General features: G+C 34.1%; 1 protein-coding gene across 3 annotated transcripts in view; it reads right to left on the bottom strand.

Moving 5' to 3' along the window:
- The window catches only part of ATRNL1 (attractin like 1), a 739,265-nt gene that overhangs the window by 533,435 nt on the left and 182,433 nt on the right, over positions 1–23,397 (bottom strand). For all 3 annotated transcript variants that reach the window (XM_058544074.1, XM_058544075.1, XM_058544076.1), the window contains 2 exons: positions 22,463–22,681; positions 1,730–1,867 (listed from right to left, as the gene is read on the bottom strand). In XM_058544074.1, the coding sequence (XP_058400057.1) occupies positions 1,730–1,867; positions 22,463–22,681 (357 nt within the window). The remainder of the gene's footprint in view (positions 1–1,729; positions 1,868–22,462; positions 22,682–23,397) is intronic.

Below are 23,397 nucleotides of genomic sequence, written 5' to 3'. Positions count from 1 at the left end.
CTTTGGAAAACAGGATGGCTCCAAAGCCTTTATCTTCTTACCTAAAAAACATAAAATAACAATATACTATGACTCCAATAGATGAAGTCTAAGTTTCGTGGATTCCACTGCGCCCATGTCTACTGCTCCTCCTGTTATACACGGGACAGAGCACTAAGCTGTGGCTTTTGGCTAGGGGATACCGGATCTTCCCTGTCCACATTAACAGAAAATCTGTATTAGGAGTTAAGAGCAAAGCCTAAGAATCAAACATTTTCTTCCTCTTACTAGCATATGATCTTGGGTATTTTACTTAACTTCTTTGTGAATTGGGGTCTGTATGTAAAATGGAGATAAAAGTGATACCTCCCATACAGTTGTTGTGAAGTTGAGACGAGATAATGAATATAAAACTATGAGTATAGCGCCTACAACACAGAAAATGCAAATGTCAGCCAATTCATCTGTGTTAGGGATTCAAACAGGTCAGAGTATTCCATATCACAAAACTTTCATTCACTTTTCTTCAGTTAGCACCAAACCTGCTATTGCCTGAGCAATTTTGTTGACTCAAAGACTGAGTCCATCATTCTCCGTGTTTCTCAACCCTGAGTGCATATTAGAGTCATTTGGGAAGCCTTTGAAAAGAACCAATGTCCAAGAATCACCTTACAACCTCAACCAAGATGCTGATTTAATTATTTTAGGGAATGGCCTAGACATCGATATTTTTTGAAAGCTTTCAGGTGGTTTTAATATGTAGGTAGTGTTAAAATTTTTATTTAGACTAGACCAGGCCCAACTGTCTCTTTCAAGATTCCTCATCTTTTCATAGCTAACAACTGGGGTTTTCTGTGGTCGCTATATAGGCAATCTCCATTTAGAAAAAGTAGATAAAAAATTTAAGGGACAAAGACTAACCTAGAGATAAAGAAGGATTACTGTAAACTTATAATTTAAAAAGAAAATTTTAAAAGAAAGACCAAAAATTCTTTAAAAAGTAGGAGAAAGAAACAGCAGGATAGAGCAGAAGATAGAGAAAAGTATGGTTTAGTGAACAAAAAAATGTGATAGTAATAGCTAGCACTTATATATGCTCTCTTAATGTGCTTCACTTCCTATTACATGTGTCTCTATTACACGTAAACTCATTTGATCTTTACAATAATCCAATGAAGTATTATCATATCCCTTTTACATACGAGAAAAATGAGGCTCTGAGAGGTTAACTAAGTTAATTAGCAAAGGCCATACACGCAAATAGTGGCAGAGTTGGGATTTCATCCCAGGATTGATTCCAAACCCTTTCTCTTAAACATAATACTATACTGCCACTCACCCTGTGCAAAAAAAAAAAAAAACTCTTACCTCATATAAGGCATACACAAAACCTTTAATTATTTCTTGTTTCTAAAGTCAAAATGATAACTATTATTAAAAAAACAATAAGCAGTGATTATTTTTAAATAGTGAGATTGTAGGTAATTTTTAATTTATCTGCATTTGATAAATTTCCTATAATAAACATGTATCCATTCTGAAATAAGAAAAAGTAAAAATTTTTAAAGCAAGTATATCACAGAATTTTTATAGTTCACATAATCCCTAATAAATATTTTTACATTTTAAAAATATTGAGACAATGGAAAAAAACTTTCTTTAATAAAATATATTTTCCACAAGAGGCATATCTTTCTCAATTTTCTTTTCTGTATTAAAAATACACTGAGGTAAAAGAAAAAATACTTACCTGTACACTGTCCTCCATTGGTTGGATCTCCATAATAACCCGGCATGCAGTCTTGACACTGCTTTCCTGTGGTGAGATTTTTACACTGTTCGCACACATTATTATTGATGCAAGTGCTATGTCCATTACACTGGCAAGCTAAAAAAAATAGTAAAAAATATTACAAATACCTACTTAACAATATCAGGTATAAGAGCTATCAAAACAAAGAATGTATTTTAAAAATCTGAACAGCAGCAAAGCTCAAGCAACATTTCCCAAGTTTTGTTAATATATAACGTTATGTGGCTCAAAATATTAATGCAGGACAATATACACAATAAATTCTGTGCTGAAATTTTGCCTTATGCTCTATAAAATGTAGGGACTAGAGATAAAATGAAACATAAAAATTACTGCTAAGGAGGAAATACTTTTTAACATATTCCTTAAAGATTCATGTGAATATTAGGTCTATTAAATTACATAAACACAAGACTGAATAATATAGCTTTGACTAACAAATGTGAAGATGCATCTTAATTATATTTACACCTAATAAAAAAGGAACAATAAATATAGAAAATTGTGTGGCAATATGTCCTTACTTCTAGAAAATACATGAAGAAAAATAGCACTTTTAAAATAATTTGTGTAAATGTTTATCTTCTTTGGCCAAGAAAAGCTTGGCCAAAGGCTTAATTGAAATTCTATTTGAATGTGAACTAAACAGAATCCGATTTAAAGCATGAGATTTTTTTTTATGTCTTCATAATATGAGATTTAATATGTTTTGATATTAATATTACAACAGAATCCAAAAATTTCAGATGAGAGATAAAGTTCATATGAAAGCTCATGCCTTTAGTGCCTATTTGAGGCATAATATTAACTTAGTTTGGTAACTGCTTGCCCAAACATCATCATCATTATCACCCTCCTAATCATTTTCATCATTATTACAACGAAGATAGCATTTAATTGACCTCTCTCTCACTCTAGCCAGGAAAGTCAGTGTTCAATCGATTCCAATGGTTTGTGGCTGGCATCTATTCTGATTGGTCAGTGTACACATTGCATCAGTTTAAAAATATCGTAAATAACACCCCATTGCCGTATAGTTTACCAGGTGTATACATGAATTATATCATTTAATCCTCACAACAATTCTCTGTGGAAGGTACTATTTTTCGGACCACTTCTGTGATGAGGAAGCCTGGGTTAAGCAACTACCCAAAGTCATACAGATAATCAATGGCAGAAACAAATACACAATCAAGAAGTATGAATCAAAAGATCAAACATTAAATACCATACCTCTTGTATGCAGAAAATTTGAAAGTGAGAGAGAAATCCCAAGAGACTAGCATAATATCATCAACAAGAATTAACACCAAAGGATGAAGAAATATGCAAAAAGAGTAAGAACCAAATACCTATATCTTTCAGAAATTTTCATAGGCATAACTCTGTTGCAACATAGTATAGAAATGACACGCAGTCATCATGGGAAAATGCTAAATAATCTTCATCTTCTTTATGAAATTGAGGAAAATTATAGTTTTCAAATTTTATATTACATTATGAAACAACTAGAAGAAAATATAATAACAAGGGAAAATGTTCAAGATAAATTAAGTGAAATAAGGATACAAAACATTACGTTTAGAATGATCACAATTCTGTTTTTAAATGTGTAACTATGCCTTCAGAAAAGTTAATGATGGTTATCTAGTTTAGTAAGATTTTTCTGCATCATCAATTTTCTACAATAAATTCATATTACTTCAATAATAAGAAACAATAATGTTAACAACTTCAATTTTTTAGCATTTTGCTTAAAAGTTTAAGTTGTTATTTCATAGAAAATTTATTATGTCACACCACTAATTAATTCACTCAGGTAAAAACAAAATTTATTGAATGCCCACTACAAGTAAAGCATTACATGAAAATTTCAAAATAAGATGTCGGTTACTATCAGTATTTTATGAAACTCCTGGCTGCATTTTTTCATCAGAAAAATAGATGCTTTAATTTCTGCATAATACAGCTAAATTTAGCGGTCACATCTAACATCCTCCCTTCAGATTACCACTGAAATAGCAAGAAAACTTGCCAGCAACAACAGGAATTTGGGTACAGTGACAACTACACAAATAAAACTACAAAGTAGTGAACTACTATACCTTTTTATATATAGATACATATATAATTTATATTTATATATATAAATATATAAAATTTATATATAAATTTAAAAAGGAGCCCTGGTATAATGCCACTCAAACGCCACTCAAATGGCCCTTCCTGAAAGTGAGAAGTTCTAAAGGCAGTCTGGGGCCATGGGGCAATCAAGAAGCATATCACTGGCATGCCTCCATACAGCCGCTGGAAAGTATAATACAGAAAAGTCTGATGTTTCATGTAGTGAATATACCATGCAGAAAGCTGGTGTAATTTGGACCCAACTGCAGGCAAAATTTCCAGCAAAAAAAGGATAGTCATTGTCATAGCTTGTAACTAGTATGGTATTGCAAAGGAGAAAGCATGTTATAGAAAGCGGAACCCAGGCATAGTGGCTGTACCAAACACAGACAAGAAAAGGATACACTAGTAAGCTGATGATTGTGTGTTACTTCTCACTACCATCAGGGTGTTGCAGCAACAGGCAATATAAGCTTGCATCTAATAATTCTTCCAGGATACATTGTTACTTGAAAGATTCTAATAAGAACCTGGCTGTGGAACATGAATAAAACTAAAGAGAAGCCATCCATACTGTTTTGTCTAAATTTTAAAACCAGCCCAGATGGCTCCTCATCTACGGATACACAAACAGAAAAAAAAATGAAAATAAAACATAATGAAAAACTCAGCATTTGATATGCAAATGAAGTACATAGTTTTAAAAAATATGTGCTCTCAAAAACAGATGTAAAACATTTAAAAATATCTGCCTGACATTCTCAATAAAATTCAAAACTATATACACAGAAAATCAAGGCTAAAATTCACCCAAAACATTTTTCAACACATAGCCTATCTTAAAACAAAAGGGAATTATCAGATGCTAGAAATAAAGCAGGGAAAAAACAAGAATCTTAACGAGAAGTTTCAGCTTGGCAGAATTTTACTACACATGGGATAGACAAGCAAGAGCTAGGAGGCATGGGTTTCAAAATCCAACAGGGCCAGGAGATATAATCTCTGGCATCGTCAAGCAAGGGAGCTAAACTGAACCATATTTACAATGCTTGAAGTCTTCAATTATAGCCCCTAACTGTGAAAAAGGTACTAAAACACATGACAAGCCCAAAGAAGCAGAAAAGAATCTTAAGTACACTGGAATATGTGTATGAAACAAAAAAGTCACTTGTGAGAACTTAAAGCCTGCGCCAGGCATACGTGTTGGGTTGAAATCCACATTGCCCATATGGTGGAGAAACCCCAATATCAAACATTAATGTAAAACCTGTCCTGTAATGAAGTAAAGCCTCATACACCTTACAAAAGCAGATGTAAATGGCCACTTGAAATACTTGTACAACTCAGGTCACACAAAGATAGCACAGAACTGAGACAGGAAAACTTTTATCTGTAAAGGACCAGATGGTAAGTATTGTAGGCTTTGCAAACAATACAATCTCTGTAACGACTACTCAACTCTGCCTTTGTAGTGCAAAAGCAACCATACACAATACTCAAACAATTGAATATAGCTGTACTCCAATAAAACTTTATTAACAAAAATAGGCAGTGGACTAGGTTTGGCCTTCAGGCCTTGGTTTTCAAACCTCTGACATAGAAGAAAAAACACTTACTGAATTAAACCTCAAAATGAAAAATTACAAAGCATCATAAAGGAGAGTTAGGAGAAAGAAAGAGAGAAAGAATAAAAACGAGAATTGACATCTCAAGAATGGGAGTAAAAGGACAATTAGAAAACAGTAAAAATATTCAAAATACTTAAAGAAAGAAAAAATAAGAAAACCATGCTTACCGAAGTAAAGGTAGGTATGATGACAATGTCCAATTTAATAGAGAATATCGGTAGAAACACAGAAATTAAAAAAAAGAACTAATGAAAATTACGGAGTAGAATAGTACAATAACTGCAATGAAAAATGTACTAGAGGGATCCAACAGTAGATTTGAACTGGCAGAATAAAGATTTAGTAAACGTGAAGATAGATCAATAGAGCTTATGTTAGCTGAAGTCCAGAGAGAAAAAAGAATGGAGAAAAATGAACAGAGCCTCACATAAATGTGGGACACCATGAAGTGCACCAATACATGCATAATGAGAGTATTGAAAGGATAGAAGAGAGAGAAAGGAGGCTAAAGTTTATTTGAAGGGATGATTCCTGAAAACTCAAATTCGATAAAAACATTAATCTACACATTCAAGAAGCTTAACACACTCTAAGTAATATAAACATGAAGAGATTGACAAACAGACACATTATAATAAAAATGATGAAAGACAAAGAGAAAATCTTAAAAATAACAAGAGAAAAAAATGACTCCTCACTTAGAAAGAAGCCCAATAAGATTAACAACTGATTTTTAATCAGGAATAACAGAGGCCAGTAACAGGAATGATATATTTAAAGCTCTCAAAGAAAAACTGCCAACCAAAAATTTTCTATCCAGCAAAGCTACTTCTCAGAAATTAAAGTGAAATAAACACTTTCACAGACAAAAAAATAAAATTGACAGAATTCATTGCTAGCATATTCACCTTACAAGAATATGAAAGGAAGTTCTTCAGGGTGAAAGCACATGACCCCAGAAGGTAATTAAACTCTACACAATAAAACAAATAGTACCAGTAACAGTAATTATGTCATTATAAAAGATATAAAAGACAGTAAAAATACATATTTCATCTCTTTTCTTCTTCTACCCGATTTTTTAAAAATTATATTTAAAAAGATATATATAATCATATTCTTGGGCCTATAACACATAAAAGTGTAATATATTTCTCAATAACAGCACAAAGGAAGTGGGTGGGAAAATTTATACTGGGATAAGGATACGACATGGTATTACCAGATGGTAATTTGGATTCACAGGAACAAACGAAGAAAACCAGACATGGTAAATACAAAGATTAATACAAAAAAAGCTATAAATATACATTTGCCCTCCTTTCTTCTCTCAGATTCTTTAGAGGACATAAAATTATATAAAGTATTAACTGTAAAAATGTGTTGTTGGGTTTGCAGCATATATAGATGTAATATGTATAACAATACCACAAAACGGGTAGAAAGAGAATAGATCCATATGAGTAACACTATTTTATCTCACTAGAATTAAGTTAGTATAAATTTGAAGCATATTTTAATAATTTAAATTGTATATGGTAAAGCCTGGAGCAACCACTAAGGAAACAACTCAAAAATATAGTGAAAAATCAATAAATAAATTAAAATGGTACATTTGAAAATTCACTTTCTACAGAAAAATAAATAAATGAAATGCAGAGGAACAGAACAGTCATGAGACATATAGAGGAAAAAAGCAAAATACACATAAACCCAATTACATCAATAATAACATTAAATGTGAATGGATTAAATAATTCAATCAAAATGCAGAGATTAACAGACTGGATAAAAAAACAAAGATCCAAGAATGTACTATCGACACCTAAAGATACAAACAGATTGAAAGTGAACGGATGGAAAAGATATAGCATACAAACAGCAACCATAAGAAAGTTGGAGTGGCTATACAAATACAAGATAAATAGACTTTAAAAAATATTACTAGAGATAAAGAGGACATTTTATAATGATAAAAAGACAATCTATCAAGAAGGCATAAAAATTATAAACACATATGTACCTAACAACAGATCCTCAAAATACATGTAACAATGTAAGTAAACAATGACAGAAATTAAAATAGAAATACACAATTCAACAATAGTTGGAGACTTCAGTACCTCACTTTCAATAATTAATAGAACAATTAGACAGAAGATAAGCAAGGGAACAGAAGACTTTGACAACATTAAAAATCACCTGGACCAAACAGACATAAATAGAAGAATCCACACAACAGCAGCAGAACATACATTCTTCTCAAGTGCACATGAAACATTCTCCAGGATAGACTATATACTACGTCATGAAACAAAGCTAAACAAGTTTAAAAGAACTGGTGTCATATAAAGTGTGATCTCTGAACCCAATGAAATAAAATTAGAAAAAATTTGAGAAAACCAGAAATATGTGGAAATGAAGCAACACATTCATAAATAACCAATAGGTCAAAGAACAAATCATAGGGAAATTAAAAATTACTTTCAGGCAAATGAAAATGAAAATATAACATACCTAAACTTATAGGATGCTGCAAAGACACTGCTCAGAAAGAAATTTATTAGCTGTAAAAACCTACATTAAAAAAGAAAAGGGTCTCAAATCAACCTAACTTTGCAAGCTAAGAAACTAAAAAATAAATAGCAAACTAAACCCAAAGCAAGCAGAAGAAAGGAAAGAATAAAGATTAGAGCAAAAATAAATAAAATACAGAGTAGGAAAAGCAATAAAGAAAATCAATAAAGCCAAAAGTTTGTTCTTTGTAATGATCAACAAAATTGACAAAACTTTAACTAGACTGACTAAGAAATAAAAGAGAGAAGACACAAATTATTAAAATCAGGAATGAAAGATGAGACATACCATTGACAAAGGGTAGGAAAAAAGATTATAAGGAAATATTATGAACAACTGTATGCAAATAAATCAGATAGCCTAGATGAAAGGGACAGATTCCTAGAAAGTTCCTAACTACCAAAACTGACTCAAGAAAAAACAGAAAATATGAATACTCTATAACAATGAAGAGATTGAGTTAGTAATCAACAAAGTACAGCAAAGTATAGCCCAAGATCAGCTGGCTTAACTCATGAATTCTACCAAAGGGTTAAAGAAGAATTAACACCAATTATTCACAAACACTTTCAAAACAGAGACGCAAAAAGACTTCATTAACACTTTCTGTGAGGCCAGTATTAATCTAATACAAAAACCAGACAAAGTTATCACAAGAAAAGAAGATGACAGACCAATATCCCTTATGATTATAGGTGCAAAAATCCTCAAAAAAACCCCAGCAGGGCCGGCCCCGTGGCTTGGTGGTTAAGTGCGCGCGCTCCAATGCTGGTGGCCCGGGTTCGGATCCCGGGCGCGCACCGAGGCACCACTTCTCCGTCCATCCTGGGGCCGAGTCCCACATGCAGCAACTAGAAGGATGTGCAGCTATGACATGCAACTATCTACTGGGGCTTTGGGGGGAAAAAATAAATAAAATAAAATCTTTAAAAAAAAAAAAAACCCCAGCAAATTGAATCTACTAGTATACAAAAGATGATTATACATGAATAAGTGGAATTTATCCCAGGAAATGCAAGATTGTTTACACATATGAAAATCAATCAAGTAATACACCATACTAATAAAGAAAGGAAAAAAACCCCACACGATCATCTCAATAGATGGAAAATACTCAACAAACTAGAAATAGAAGAGATTTATCTCAACCTGAATAAGGACATATATGAAAAACTCATAGCTAACATCACACTTGACAGTGAAAGACTGAAACCTTTCCTTTTAAGATGAGGAACAAGGCAAATATGTCTCTCTTGTCACTTCTATTCAACACTGTACTGGAGGTTCTGGATAGCAATTAGGCAAGAAAAAGAAATGAAAGGCATCCAGATTTATAAAGAATTTGTAAATCTAACTCTATTTGCAGACGACATGATCTTACATATAAAAAACTCTAAGAGAGCCAAAGACAATATTATTAGCATAGCAATTCATCCCAATTGATCTACAAATTCAATGCAATATCTCTCAAATTCCAAAAGACTTTTTCCTAGGAATAGACAAGCAGATTCTAAAATTCATACAGCGTTACAAAGAACCCAGCCAAAACAATCTTGAAAAAAAGGAAAAAGTTGGAAGATTGACACTTCCCAATTTCAAAACCTACTACAAAGTTTACAGTAATCAAAACAGTGTGGTATTGGCAAAAGGATAGACATATAGATCAATGGAATTGCATTAGGTCCAGAAATAATCCCATATATCTATGGTCAACTGATTTTCAACAGGGGTGCCAAGAGCATTAACGGAGGAGAGAATAGCCTTTTCAACAAATGGTGTTGGGATAACTTGATATCCACAGGCAAAAGATAGAATTTGGACCCATTTCTCACACCATATGTAAAAATTAACGCCAAGTGGATCAAAGACCTAAATGTAAGAGCTAAAATTATAAAAATGTTAGAAGAAAATATAGGTGTAAATCTTCATGACTTTGAATTAGACAAGAGCTTCTTAGATACAACACCAAAAGCAAAAGTAATCAACAGAAAATTAAACATATAGGACACCATCAAAATAAAAATCTTTCGCACCTCAAAGGATATCATGAAGAAAGTGAAGAGATAATTCACAGAATAGGAAAAAATATTTGAGAATCATATCTCTGATAGGGGTCTATTACCCAGAATACATAAATAACTCTTAAAATTCTATAATTAAAAAAAAAATTAATAGGCAAAGGATTTGAGTATTTTCCCAAGAAGACATACGAATGACTAAGAAGCACATGAAAAGAGAATCATTAGTCATAAGGGAAATGCAAATGAAAACCACAATGAGCTACCACTTCACATCCACTAGGATAGTAATAATTAAAATGATGGACAATAACTAGTGTTGGTGAGCATAGAATAATTAGAACCCTCATACATTGCTGGTGGTAATGTAAAATAGTGCAGTAGCTTTGGAAAACTGTCTAGCAATTCCTCAAAAGCTTAAATATAGATATACTGCATGACTAAAAATTCTATTCCTAGGTATATACCAAAAAAAAATTAAAACATGTCCACAAAAAAACTTATATAAAAATGCTCATAGCAGCATTATTCATAATAACAAGTGTGGAAATAAACCAAAGGTCCATCAACTAATGAATGTATAAACACGTGGTATGCAAATGAATATTATTCAGCCATAAAAAGAAGTAAAGGACTGATACACGCTACAATATAAATGAACCTTAAAACATCATGCTAAGTGAAAGAAGTCAGACATAAAAGGCCACATATTGTATGACTGCATTCAAATGAAATGTCCAGAATAGACAAATCCCAAGAGAACTAAAGTAGATTAGTGGTTTTTAGGTGCTGGGGGGAAAAAAGAATAGGAAGTGACTGTTAAAGGGTATGGGGTTTTGTTAGGGGGTAATTAAAATGTTCTGGAAGTATATGATGATAATAGTTGCACACCTCCTGATTATACTAAAAATCATTGAATTGTATACTTTTAAATGGTGGATTTTAGGGGCCAGCCCCGTGGCATAGTGGTTAAAGTTTGGTGTGCTCTGCTTCAGTGACCTGGGTTCGGATGCCAGGCGTGGACCTACACCACTTGTTAGCCATGTTGTGGTTGTGACCCACATAGAAAATAGAGGAAGACTGGCATGGATGTTAGCTCAGGGCTAATTTTCCTCAAGCAAAAAAAAAAAGAGGAAGATTGGCAATAGAGGTTAGCTCAGGGCTAATCTTCCTCAGCAAAGAAAAAGGAGTGGATTTTATGGTATATGAATTATATGTCAATAAACAAACAAACAAAATAATTAGAAGTAATTAGATAAGCTGAAAAATAACTGACACAAATTCTTGCCATCTCTGTATATACAACATTCATAATGTTACTTTATCCTTGTTCTCATCAAAAAAGTGAGATTTTTCCCATCCTTTGAACATGGACTGGCATCAAAACTTTCTCAGAATAATAGAATGTGGAAGTGATGGTGTAGAAATTCTGAACTTAGACCTCAAGAGGCATAAATACTCGACTCTCTCCTCAGAACTCTATTCTAAGAATACAGTGTATAGAAGCCCAGTCTATACTACTGGAGGATGATAGGCCAAATACAGCAGAGAAGAACCATTTGTATCTAAGGACTTCTAGACCAACTGGCCAGCTCAAACCATCAGACATGTGAGTGAAACATTCTGAGACCATCGAAAACCAGTCAAGCTGCCAGGTAACTCTAGCCATAGGAGAAAAACCAGGAGAGACTGGCAGAAGAACTGCCTAGCAGAATTCATTAAGAATCTGATGCAGATTATGCAGAATTATGAATAAAACTGCTTTAATACAGTGATCATGGGGTGCTATGTTAAATAGCAATAAATAATTGAAACACAGGTTTAAGAGAAAATTGGAAATGTCTAAAGAAAGAATTAGTTAAGTGAAAACATAGATCAAAGGAGATACAAGGATATAAAATACAGAGAACAGTAAGAAAAATCAGGGACATAGTGAAAAAGCCTAACATAAGTGAAGCAAACTCTCAGAAATGGAAGACAGGGGGACACAATGAGATGGACACAATATTTGAAGAGATAAAGGCAGAAAACTTTACAAAAATGATGAAAAACATCAAGCCACAAGGTAAATAAACCATACAATTCACAAACAATAAAAAATGAAACTGATACTTAGCTACATAACATTAAAATTACTGACATACAAAAACTAAGGAAAAAATCTATTTAAAAAAGCCAAAGGAAGAAAAAAGACATATTGCTTTCATAAGAGAAACAATAAAACTGATAGAGGGATTCATAAGAGAAACAGTGGAAGCCAAAAGAAAAGGAAATTACATCTTCAAATTACTGAAAAAATACATCTGTCAACTTAGAATGCTATTTCCAGTAAAAATATCCTTCAAATATAAAGTCACAAAATTACACAGTAAAAACTTCTTTCAGATATATGGAAGCTAAGATAATTTATAGCCTCAACTGAGAAACACAGTATTTTAAAATGTTAAACTTAGTTTATCAAGCTAAAGAAATATTACAGCAGAAGAAAATTCAGATCTATAGGGAAAAAAAATGAAGATCACAAGAAATGGTCAATACATGGGTAAATAAAAAGATTTTTTCCCTGTCATGATTTCTTTATAAGAAAATCATCTGTTTAAAGCAAAAATAATAATGTATTGTGTGGTTAATAACATACTAAAGTAAAATATATGGCAATAATTACACAAAGGACAAGAAAGAAGCAAATGGAATCACACTATTGTAATATTCTTACCTTATACACGAAGTAGTATAATATTGATTCAAGGTAGACTGTGATAAGATAAAGATGACTATTACAATCACTACAGCAGTCACTAAAAAAAACACAAAAGAGGTATAGCTAAAAATCCAATATAAGTGATAAAAACGGACTTTAAAAACACCCAATTAATCCAAAAAAGGCAAAAGGAGGAACAAATAACAGAGGAAAAAGTAAAAGAAATTTCAAAAACAAATACCACGATGGCAGGACTTAAACTCATTAAAACCAATATTATATTAAATCTAGATTGACTAAACACTTGGATAAAAGGCAGAGACTGTCAGACTAGATTTAGAAAAACAAAAAAAGCAAGACCTATATGCTGTTTACAAGAGATTCATTGTAAATAAAAACACACAGATAGAAGACTTCCACTTCTGCCCATGAAGGATTAACCACTCTGAGAACTGACCTCCAGTTGTAAACAACAAGAAAACAAAACAAAATATATGCAACAACTACTTTTAAATATAATAGGCAGCTCAGGAATGGTATCTCCGAGAAAACAGAAACAAATAAGCTGAACTTATGACTCCCCTGGCTTGTTACCTGGAGGCAGAATTGAGGATGCAGCCCAAGAAGGCAAACCCAAACAAAGGTCAGAGATCTCATTTAGTTGAGGAAACAAAGATCAAAGTTCAGAGAGGCCATGGTGGCTAGAAATTGTGGGGTAAAATACAAGAGAAGAGAGACTTCCACACAGCAATCTGCATAAGGGTCCCCTTGAATCTTTGGCTGACTAATCAACTGAACACATGGTGTGAAACTCCATGAAGCTGGAGAAAGTACCACCAGAAAACAGTAAGTCAAACAATGCCAGGAGCTCACATAGGACTGGGAATCATTTGTATTTCCACTAGTCAGAGTGCAGACACCTCATAATACAAACAGCATTGTATAGAGACCACAGAAAGGTACTGACTTAGTAGCAGAAATAAATTAGCACTGGACTTAGGGCTGCTATGTACAGGCCCTAACAAACTTTAAAAAACAATTTTTGAAATAATCATACAATTCCTACCTAATATAACTGCATGCTAGAATAAAGTCCAACACACGGAAAGAAACAGAACAAAATTGAATAATAAACTATAAAAATTCACCATGTAGGATACCATCAAAGATAACCAATCTGGAAAATCTGATCCATAATCAGTAAAAAAAAACTATCAATAGAAACAAAGAAATGGCAAACAAGATGGAATGCGCAGAGAAGGATTTAAAGCTATTAAAACTATGCACCATATGCTCAAGAATACAGAGTAAAACACGAACACAAGAAAAAGAGAAATGCGAAATATAAAAATGACTAAAATATGATTTCTAAAGTTGAAAAATAAAATATGCAAAATGAAAAATAAGTTCAATGGGGAAAGAGTAGTCTTTTCAATAAACGGTCTTGGGACACCTGGATAGCCACATGCAAAAGAATTAAGTTGAAATCCCTACCTCATACCACACACAAAGTTAACTCAAAATAGATTAAAGACCTAAGTGTAAGAGCTAAAAACTATTAAATTCTTAGAAGAGAATATAGGCATAAATTTTTGCAATCTCATATTATACATGGTTTCACAGGTATGGCACCAAAAGCAAAAGAAACAATAGAAAAAATAGATAGGATATCATCAAAATTTAAAACTTTTGTACTTCAAAGGACACTATCCAGAAAGTGAACAGACAACTCACAGAATGGGATAAAATATTTGCAATTCAATCTCTGATAGGGGATTTGTATTCAGAAAATACAAAGAACTCTTACAGTTCAATAATAAAAAGACAAAAATTCCAATTAAACAACGGACAAAGAATCTGATAGACATTTCACCAAAGAAGAAATACAAATGGCCAATAAGCACATGAAAAGATGCTCAATATCATTAGCCACCGAGGAATTGCAAATCAACACCACAATGAGATACCGATACGTCCACCAGGATGACTATAATCAAAATGATGTGAAATGACCAGTTTTGGCAAGGATGTAGAGTCATTGGAACCTTTGTGCACTGTCAGTGAGAATGTAAAATAATGCAGCAGCTTTGAAACAGTCTGGCATTTCCTCAAAAGGTTAAAGGTAGTTACCATTTGGGCCGGCCCCATGGCTTGGCGGTTAAGTGCGCGCGCTCCACTACCGGCAGCCCAGGTTCAGATCCCGGGGGTGCACCGACGCATCGCTTCTCCGGACATGCTGAGGCAGCATCCCACATACAGCAACTAGAAGGATGTGCAACTACGACATACAACTATCTACTGGGGCTTTGGGGAAACAAAAAAAAGGAGGAGGATTGGCAATAGATGTTAGCTGAGAGCCGGTCTTCCTCAGCAAAAAGAGGAGGATTAGCATGGACGTTAGCTCAGGGCTGATCTTCCTCACAAAAAAATAAATAAATAAAAAAAGTTACCATTTGATCCAGATATTCCATTCCCAAAGTAACGAAAATATGTCCACACATAAACTTGTACATGAACGTTCACAGAAGCATTATTCAAAAAGCCCAAAACTGGAAACACCAAATGTCTACCAAGTGTTAACTGGATAAACAAAATGTGGTATATCCATATAATGGAATATTATTTCGTAATAAAAAGAAATGAAGTACTGCTACATGCTACACTATGGATAAACCTTGAAAACATTATGCAATGTGCAAGAAGCCAGTCACAAAAGACTACAATTGTATGATTCAATTTATATAAAATGTCCAGAATAGGCAAATCTATAGAGATATAAAGATTTGTGGTTGCCTAGGGTTGACAAAGGTAGCTGGGAGGTTTAACAGGCAGTGACTGCTAATAAGTATAAGGTTTCTTTTGGGGATGATAAAAATGTTTTTAAGTCAATTGTGGTGATGGTTGCATAACTGTGAATATACTAAAAACCACTGAGTTACACATTTTAAATAGGTAAACTGTATGCTGCAATGGTTAGTCATATATGTCAGTGAAGCTAGGTTATAGCACTCAATTATTTAATCAAACACCAATGGCCTCTTCTTGAGTGTGGTAGAGACTTGTAGACATAATGGGATAGTCACTGATGATTAGGTTACGTTACATGGCACAGCTGACCTTAAGAAAGGGAGAGCATGCTGGATGGACCCAATCAGATGATGCCTTAAAAGGAACTGGTCTCTACCGGAAGAAAGAGATTCAAAGTGTGAGAGATCCCATTTGAGTTTTCGAGACCCTACATTGCTAGCTTCAGAGATGGAGGAGGGCATGTGGGAGACAATGTGAGCATTCTTTAGGAGCTGAAGTGGTCACGAGCTAACAGCCAACTAGAAAACAGGCACCTCAGTCCTACAACTGTCAGAAACTGAATTCCACCAACAAACTGAATGAGCTTAGATGCATTTTCTTCGCCAGAGCTTCCAAACAAAACTCAGCCCTACTGACACCGCGATTTCAGCCTTTAAGACCTGGAGCAGAGAAGCAGCCAGGCTATGCCCCAACATTTGACATACAGAACTGGGAGCTATAGATTGGTATTGTTTAAGCCTCTAAGTTTGTGGTAATTTGTTATGCTGTAATAGAAAACTAACACACTCTCCAAAATAAAGCAGTGAGAGAAAAACAAACCAGTACAGTGGCAGCTACACAAATCAAGGCAGAAAGTGGTAACCTACAATATATATGGAAATTAAAAGAGGATCCTTGTCACACACCACTAAACCTTCATCTATGTTGAAAGTCTGTTATTAGGTGAAAGTGTTCAGGAATGTTATGTCCTCTTGATGAATTCACTCACTTATCTTTATGAAATTACCCTCTTTATTCCAGGTAATACTTTTTGCTTTGAAATCTATTTGTCAATCTTTAATACCATAAAATAGTTTTGCCTGTTTTTGAATGTCAGGTAAATGGAATCATAAAGTATGTCTTCTTTTGTGTCTGGTTTCTTTCTCTCAACATTATATTTGCGAAAGCCATTCACATTGTTGCATGTAGTTTTAGTTTAATCATTCTCACATTATGTATTCCATTGTGTGGATGATCAATTTCTTTATTCATCTAACTGTTGATGAACATTTAGATGATTTCCAAGTTGGAGCTATTAAAATAGCGCCGCTATGAACATTCTTGTATGTGTCTTCCAAGTGAACCTAGGTGTGCTTTCTATTGAGTCTATTGGACCTAAACCAGAAGTCAGCAACTGTTTTCTGTAAAGGACCAAATAGTAAATATTTTAGACAGTGTGGGCATACACAGACTCTGTCAAAAATTCTTCCCTTTTTTCCCTCCCTTCTTCCTTTCCTTTGCTTCCTTTCTCCCTCCTTCCCTCCCTCCCCCTCTTCCTCTTTCTTCTTTTCAACTCTTTAAAAATGTAAAATCATTCTTGTTCACAGGCCACATATAAACAAGGCACAGGCTAAATTTCACAGTAGAATGTAGTTTGCCAGTCACTAGCCTAGACACAGAATCCTTGAATCATAGGGTATGCATTTGTTCAGCTTTAATAGATATTTCTAAACTGTTTTCCAAAGAGTCTATACCATTTAGGATCTCAAAAAGCAGTATCTGAGATTTCCACTTGCTGCACACCCTTGCTAACACTTAAAAATTATCTTTTTCATTTTAAACATTCTGGTGGGTGATTAGTGGTATCATTTTGTGGTTTTAATTTGCATTTCCCTCATGACTGAAAAAACTAAGCACCTCTTCAGATATTTATTGGCCTTTTCAATATTCTCTTTTGTGATGTACCTATTCAATTCTCTTGCCCATTTTTCATTTGCGTTGTCTTTTTATCGCTGATTTGTAATAAATCTCAATTCTCGATAAGAGTTTTTTATTAGATATATATATATTGTAAATATCTTCTCTGATTCTATAGCTTGCTTTGTTCACTTTCTAAATGGTGCTTTTTTCATGAGTAGAATTTCTTTATCTAAAAATAGTACAATTTACCATATTTTCTTATATGATTAATCTTTTGTGTCCTCTTTAAGAAGTCACTGATGACCAGAAACTGTATGTTTTAGCCTTCACATTTAGATCCACAATCTATCTGGGATTAATATCTTGTATAACATGAGGTAGGGGTCTAGATACAATTTTTCAGATATCAAATTCAGCCAGCATCAATCATTAAAAAGGCCATCTTTTTTCCCATTGCACTAGCAGTGTTATTTTTGTCATAAATCAGGTAATCATATATATGTGGATCTGTTTCTATAATCTCAATCCTCTTGCACTGGTTTATTTGTCCATTCATATACCAATTCCACACTGTCTTAACTACTATAGATCTATCATAGGTGTTGATAGCTGCAGTCATAAGAATTTTTATTTATTTTTTTTTCTTCTTGCTTTCTGAAGGGTCAATGGAAAATTAGTATGATATCAGCCACAGAATTCTAGAGGCCATCTTTAATTAAAAGTATCAGTTTCTTGACTAGGAAGTACTCATCCCTCATGTCACATAGATGTTCCTTGCTTCATTCCTAAAAAATTGTAGAGTATCGTGGGATCAGTATCCTTCTCTTCAGAAATGTTGGTCTAAACACAACTTTCTTCACATATTGAGAGCTTTAGAAATCGTACACACTCTTCTACTTCTCGTATTATAAGATTTTCCCTGTTTTAACCCAAATAACAAAATACACACATCTAACAAAATATGGTTTTTTATTTTATATTTGGACAAGATGGCACTAATTGTGTGTGTGTGTGTGTGTGTCAATATCCTCATTGCATGACAATATTTTTAAGTATTTCCTCTCCCTTTTTCTATTTTCTCCTTCTGAAACTCCTATTAGGTATATTTGAAACTTCTCATTCTATCCTTACTGCCTTTAACCTCTTTTTCATATTTTGCATCATTTTATCTTTCTATCACTGTTGTCCTATACTTCGCATTATTTCTTCATATTTATCTTCCAGTTTGGCAATGATCTCTTCAACTATGTCTAATCTGCTATTTAACGCATCCATTAAATTTCTAGTTTCAGTGACTATATTTTTCATTTCTAGAAGTTTCTTTTGACTATTTTTCTAAACTGCCACATCTTCAAAAAAATTTGTTTTGAAATAATTTTATATTTATAAAAGAACGGCAAAAATAGTACAGCACATTCTAGTGTACCCTTCACCCAGATTCCTCAAATGTTAATATCTTATATAACCATGGTATAATTATCAAGGTTAAGAAATTAACATTGGTACAATACTATTAACTATAGATTTCATTTGGATTTCACCTGTATTGCCACAAATGTCCTTTTTCTGTTCCACTATCTAATCCAGGATACCACAGTGCATTTAGTTGTCATGTCTCCTTAGCTTCTTACAACCAGTGACAGTTTCTTAGTCTTTCCTTCACTTTCATAACTTTGACTGTTTTGAAGAGCACTGGTCAAGGATTTTATAGAATGTCCCTCAATCAGAGTTTGTCTGATGTTTTGTCATGGCTAGACTGGGTTACAGATTTGGGGGAAGAATACTGCAGAAATGAAGTGCCCTTCTTACCACATCATGTCAGGAGATGCATGATATTAACATGACTAATTACTGGTGTTTTTAACCTTGATCACTAGGTTAAGATGATGTCTACTTGCTTTTTCCACTGTAAAGTTACAATTTTTACACTTCCATACTCTAGTCATTAGAAGCGAGTCACTATGTCCAACTCACACTCAAGTGGAGAGAAATTAAGCTCCATCTCCTAGTTGAAGAAGTGTCAAAGAATTTGCAGACATATGTTAAAACACCACAGTAATTAACAAATATTTTTGAGGGAGATACTTTGAAGCTATGCAAATATCCTGTTTCTCATTAAAGTTTCACCCACTAATTTCAACATTCTTAAGTGGATTATTCTTACAGCAATTAATACAGCGGGGTTTTCATAGTGATTTTTTATTTCCCTCATTCTTTCTACATTTATTATTTGGAATTTTTCTATGACGAATATTTGTCCATTCTCACCCATTTATTATTTAGTCAATCATTTAAATTAGTATAGAATCATGGATATGTATTTTGTTCTTTGGTTTATAATCCAATTATTTTATATATATATATATATATATATATATATATATATATATATATAATATAATACAATTATTATTTTTTTTTTGTCCAGATTTGATCCATTGAGAACTCTTTCAGGTTGGCTCTGTGTCCCTTACACATGATCCAGTCTTCTTTTTCTTTGAGCATTTTCTTACGTTCTGGCACTAACCAATGCTCCAGCCCCTTCTTGCATTCTCCCTGCCCCAGGTCTGGAATTGGCCATTTCTTCAAGGAGCCCTGGTTCCTTTCATTGGAAAACAGTATTTAGACAACAAGATGAGGGCACTGGATGTGCTCATTGCTATTCAAGTGTCATGGCTTCTAGGCCCTCTTGGCAAACAGAGCTAGGAAATATTTGTATATATATTAACCTATGTATACACACATATCTATATTAAAATATGGATTTTCTATTTATAGATTTTAAAATATAAATTCTGCACATATATATTAAAATAAACATGAATTCATGCTGTTCTCTCAGACTCTAATCCCATACCACAGGGTTCTTGGTAGTCTTCACTCCTTGCTTATTTTTAACCTCTTTTTCTGACAGTGGGAAACCTGGCTCACACTAAACACCATTTATTTATTTATTTGTCCAAACCTAGTAAACATATAAAATATTGTTAGAATTGTTAACCTGTACTATGTGAGAAACAAATTTACTAACCAGAATACAATGTTTATCTACTGTGTTTTTTTCTTTAGCTTTACAGTATCCAAGTCAAAACACTGTTTTCCAAAGTTACTTAGGTCAGCTCCTTTTTTTTTTTTGATGAGGTTATGGCATTTGTAATACAGTTAAATTTATTTGTCACAGTTTGCATTCCCTCCTGGGATCCCCTGACATCCTGGTTGACTTTTCTAATTTACATTCAGGAATGTTCATTCTTTGTGGTATACAATATGGGTTCAGACAAATGCATAGAGTCATGTATGAACTACTACAGTAGCATAAAGAATAGTTTCAAAACCCAAAAAATTCCATCGTGAGGTCTCTTGAAGTCAATCCATATCTTTTACTACCCCTGGAAAATAACTGATCTTTTTCCACCCCCATAGTTTTGCCTGTTCCAGATTGTTTTACAAATGAAATAGAATACAACATGTATGAAAGAAGCCTTTGGGTCTGGCTTCTTTCACTAAGCAAAATGTATTTAAGATTCAGCAATGTTATGTGAATCAATAGTTTGTTCCTTCTTTGCTTTTCATATATTTCAAAGTTTATGTAGCAGGCATTGTTGCATCCTGTGCCATATTCCCCTAGTCCATCTGGTTTCAGTGCAACACACTGTCAGTGTCTCACCTAAAGCAAGTTCTGCAGTATCTTTCTACTTCTCTGCCTCAGAATTTTCACTGGTGCCCGGGAAAGCTATTAATCAGACATGCTGGCACAGCTCAGAAGTACAATACTCTCAGAGGCATCACTCAACCACTGGGGGATGAGAGCTAGTGGATAAATGTCCCACCCTCCCAGGCCCTCAGGGAGTCAACTCTGAGGAGCATTCTACATGGTTACTCTTAGTCCCTAGAGGGTCTGAGTCCAAATTTCCCAATGTAGTAGCCAGCTTAATCATGCATATATTATTGGTTTTTCTCCCATCTTTGAAACCTCTCTGTTCCCTCAATCGTGCTTCCAAGGTTCACCTCCCAAACAAACAATCTCACCCAAGTCCTTGTGACAGGCTGTTACCTCTTCTAGAACACTCTTTCCCCAAATATCCCCATGAATCACTCCCTCATCTACTTGCAGTGTTTATTAATTGTTACTTCTCAGTAAGATCTTCTCTTACCAACCTATTTTAAATTGCAAGCCTTATCCCCCTTCCTTGCTTTATTTATTTAATAGCACTTATCACCATCTAACTTCATAGATGTATAAATTAATTGTATTAATTTCAATTAGAATACAGGCTCCAAGAATGCAGTGATTTTAGCCTAATTTGCTAACTGTTGTGTCCCTAGCACCTAAAACACTCCTTGGCACATACTAGGCACTCAATAAAAACATATTGAATAAATTAATTTTTCAAGAAGGTTGATTTTATTCAGAATAAGAACAGACTTCTTATGAAAAAAACCCTGAAAACTTTACTGACCTTCAAAATTGAATGGTAGTGAATACCAATGGCAGCTTTCAAAATGAGGCCAGCTGACTCCATCATAGATATTATAGAGAACATTCTCATAGTTAGCATGAAGTTTAACTGGATCCTCTGAGTTGTCTTTGAACTCTAAGATATTATAATACTATGTACAATATACTACAGGGTAGAGAACTGGCATGAAGCCAATATTTTTTCCTCTTAACAGTTCACATGAAACCAAATCTAGTAATTATATGCCATGCATCTGGTTTAGCCTATTTAACGATTCCAAACAGAATACTATCTATACAACAGAGACAGATTTAGGGAAGAATATTTTTTTATCTTTGAAATTTGATTCTCATTTTCATTGCTATTTTTTTCTAAATCTTTATTATAAGAAAGGAAAAATCATTCTTGGTTTCCTCAAGCAGAAACTGAAATTGTTTTCATCACATTTTTATTACCTGGACACTGGATAAAGGACCACTCATAGTTCTTTTCTTTAGGACAAAGACTGGTGTCAAGAACCATCTCATTATTGTGCATTCCAACAAGCTTCATTGGTCCCCGTGAAGATCCTTCAACACAGTGTCCTCTTCCTGTATTACTAGGATCATTGCACCAGCCACATCCAGGCTGTTCCAAACACTGTCCACAGGTTCTCAATCCAGAACAATTTTGAGCTGCATGACAGGAACATTAACAAATATGTTATATGACTTTATATTCAAATAGAACTATAAGCTAACGGAAAAAATATGATCTGAAAAAGAGACAGTAAAAGGCCATCTATAGTTAATATAAACATTTTTTGTGTGTGTGTGAGGAGATCAGCCCTGAGCTAACATCCGCCAATCCTCCTCTTTTTTTTGGTGAGGAAGACGGCCCTGGGCTAACATCGGTGCCCATCTTCCTCCACTTTATATGGGACGCCGCCACAGCATGGCTTACCAAGCAGTGCGTCGGTGCGCGCCCGGGATCCGAACCAGTGAACCCCGGGCCGCCGCAGCAGAGCGCGCGCACTTAACCGCTTGCGCCACCGGGCCGGCCCCTATAAACATTTTTTAATAATACCTAAGAGACAGCAATTACTTAAGGCAAATAAAACATACATCAAGAACAAAGAGGAGATAAACGGACTGACTTGAGGGTGAGAAGAGGTGTGGTAACCATAACATAAACAAAAACGAAGTCAGCATTTAAAAGATTCCTGGGAGCTGACCCAGTGGCCTACAGACTACATTTACCATTGTCTGAGATGTAGAGCCATGTTAATTGTTCTTGTTGTGCCTAGTGAGGGCTTTCAAGGAAAAACTCTGCATCTGCCTGTGAACATCCAATGTAAGTGATGCCACCCATTCCCTGAGATGGCAGAGCCCCATTGAGACTGCCTCTCATT

Source organism: Diceros bicornis, chromosome 6, assembly GCF_020826845.1.
Source record: "Diceros bicornis minor isolate mBicDic1 chromosome 6, mDicBic1.mat.cur, whole genome shotgun sequence".
Lineage (NCBI taxonomy): Eukaryota > Metazoa > Chordata > Mammalia > Perissodactyla > Rhinocerotidae > Diceros > Diceros bicornis.
Note: the sequence above shows the minus strand (reverse complement) of the source record. Positions and strands in the feature narration are given on the sequence as shown.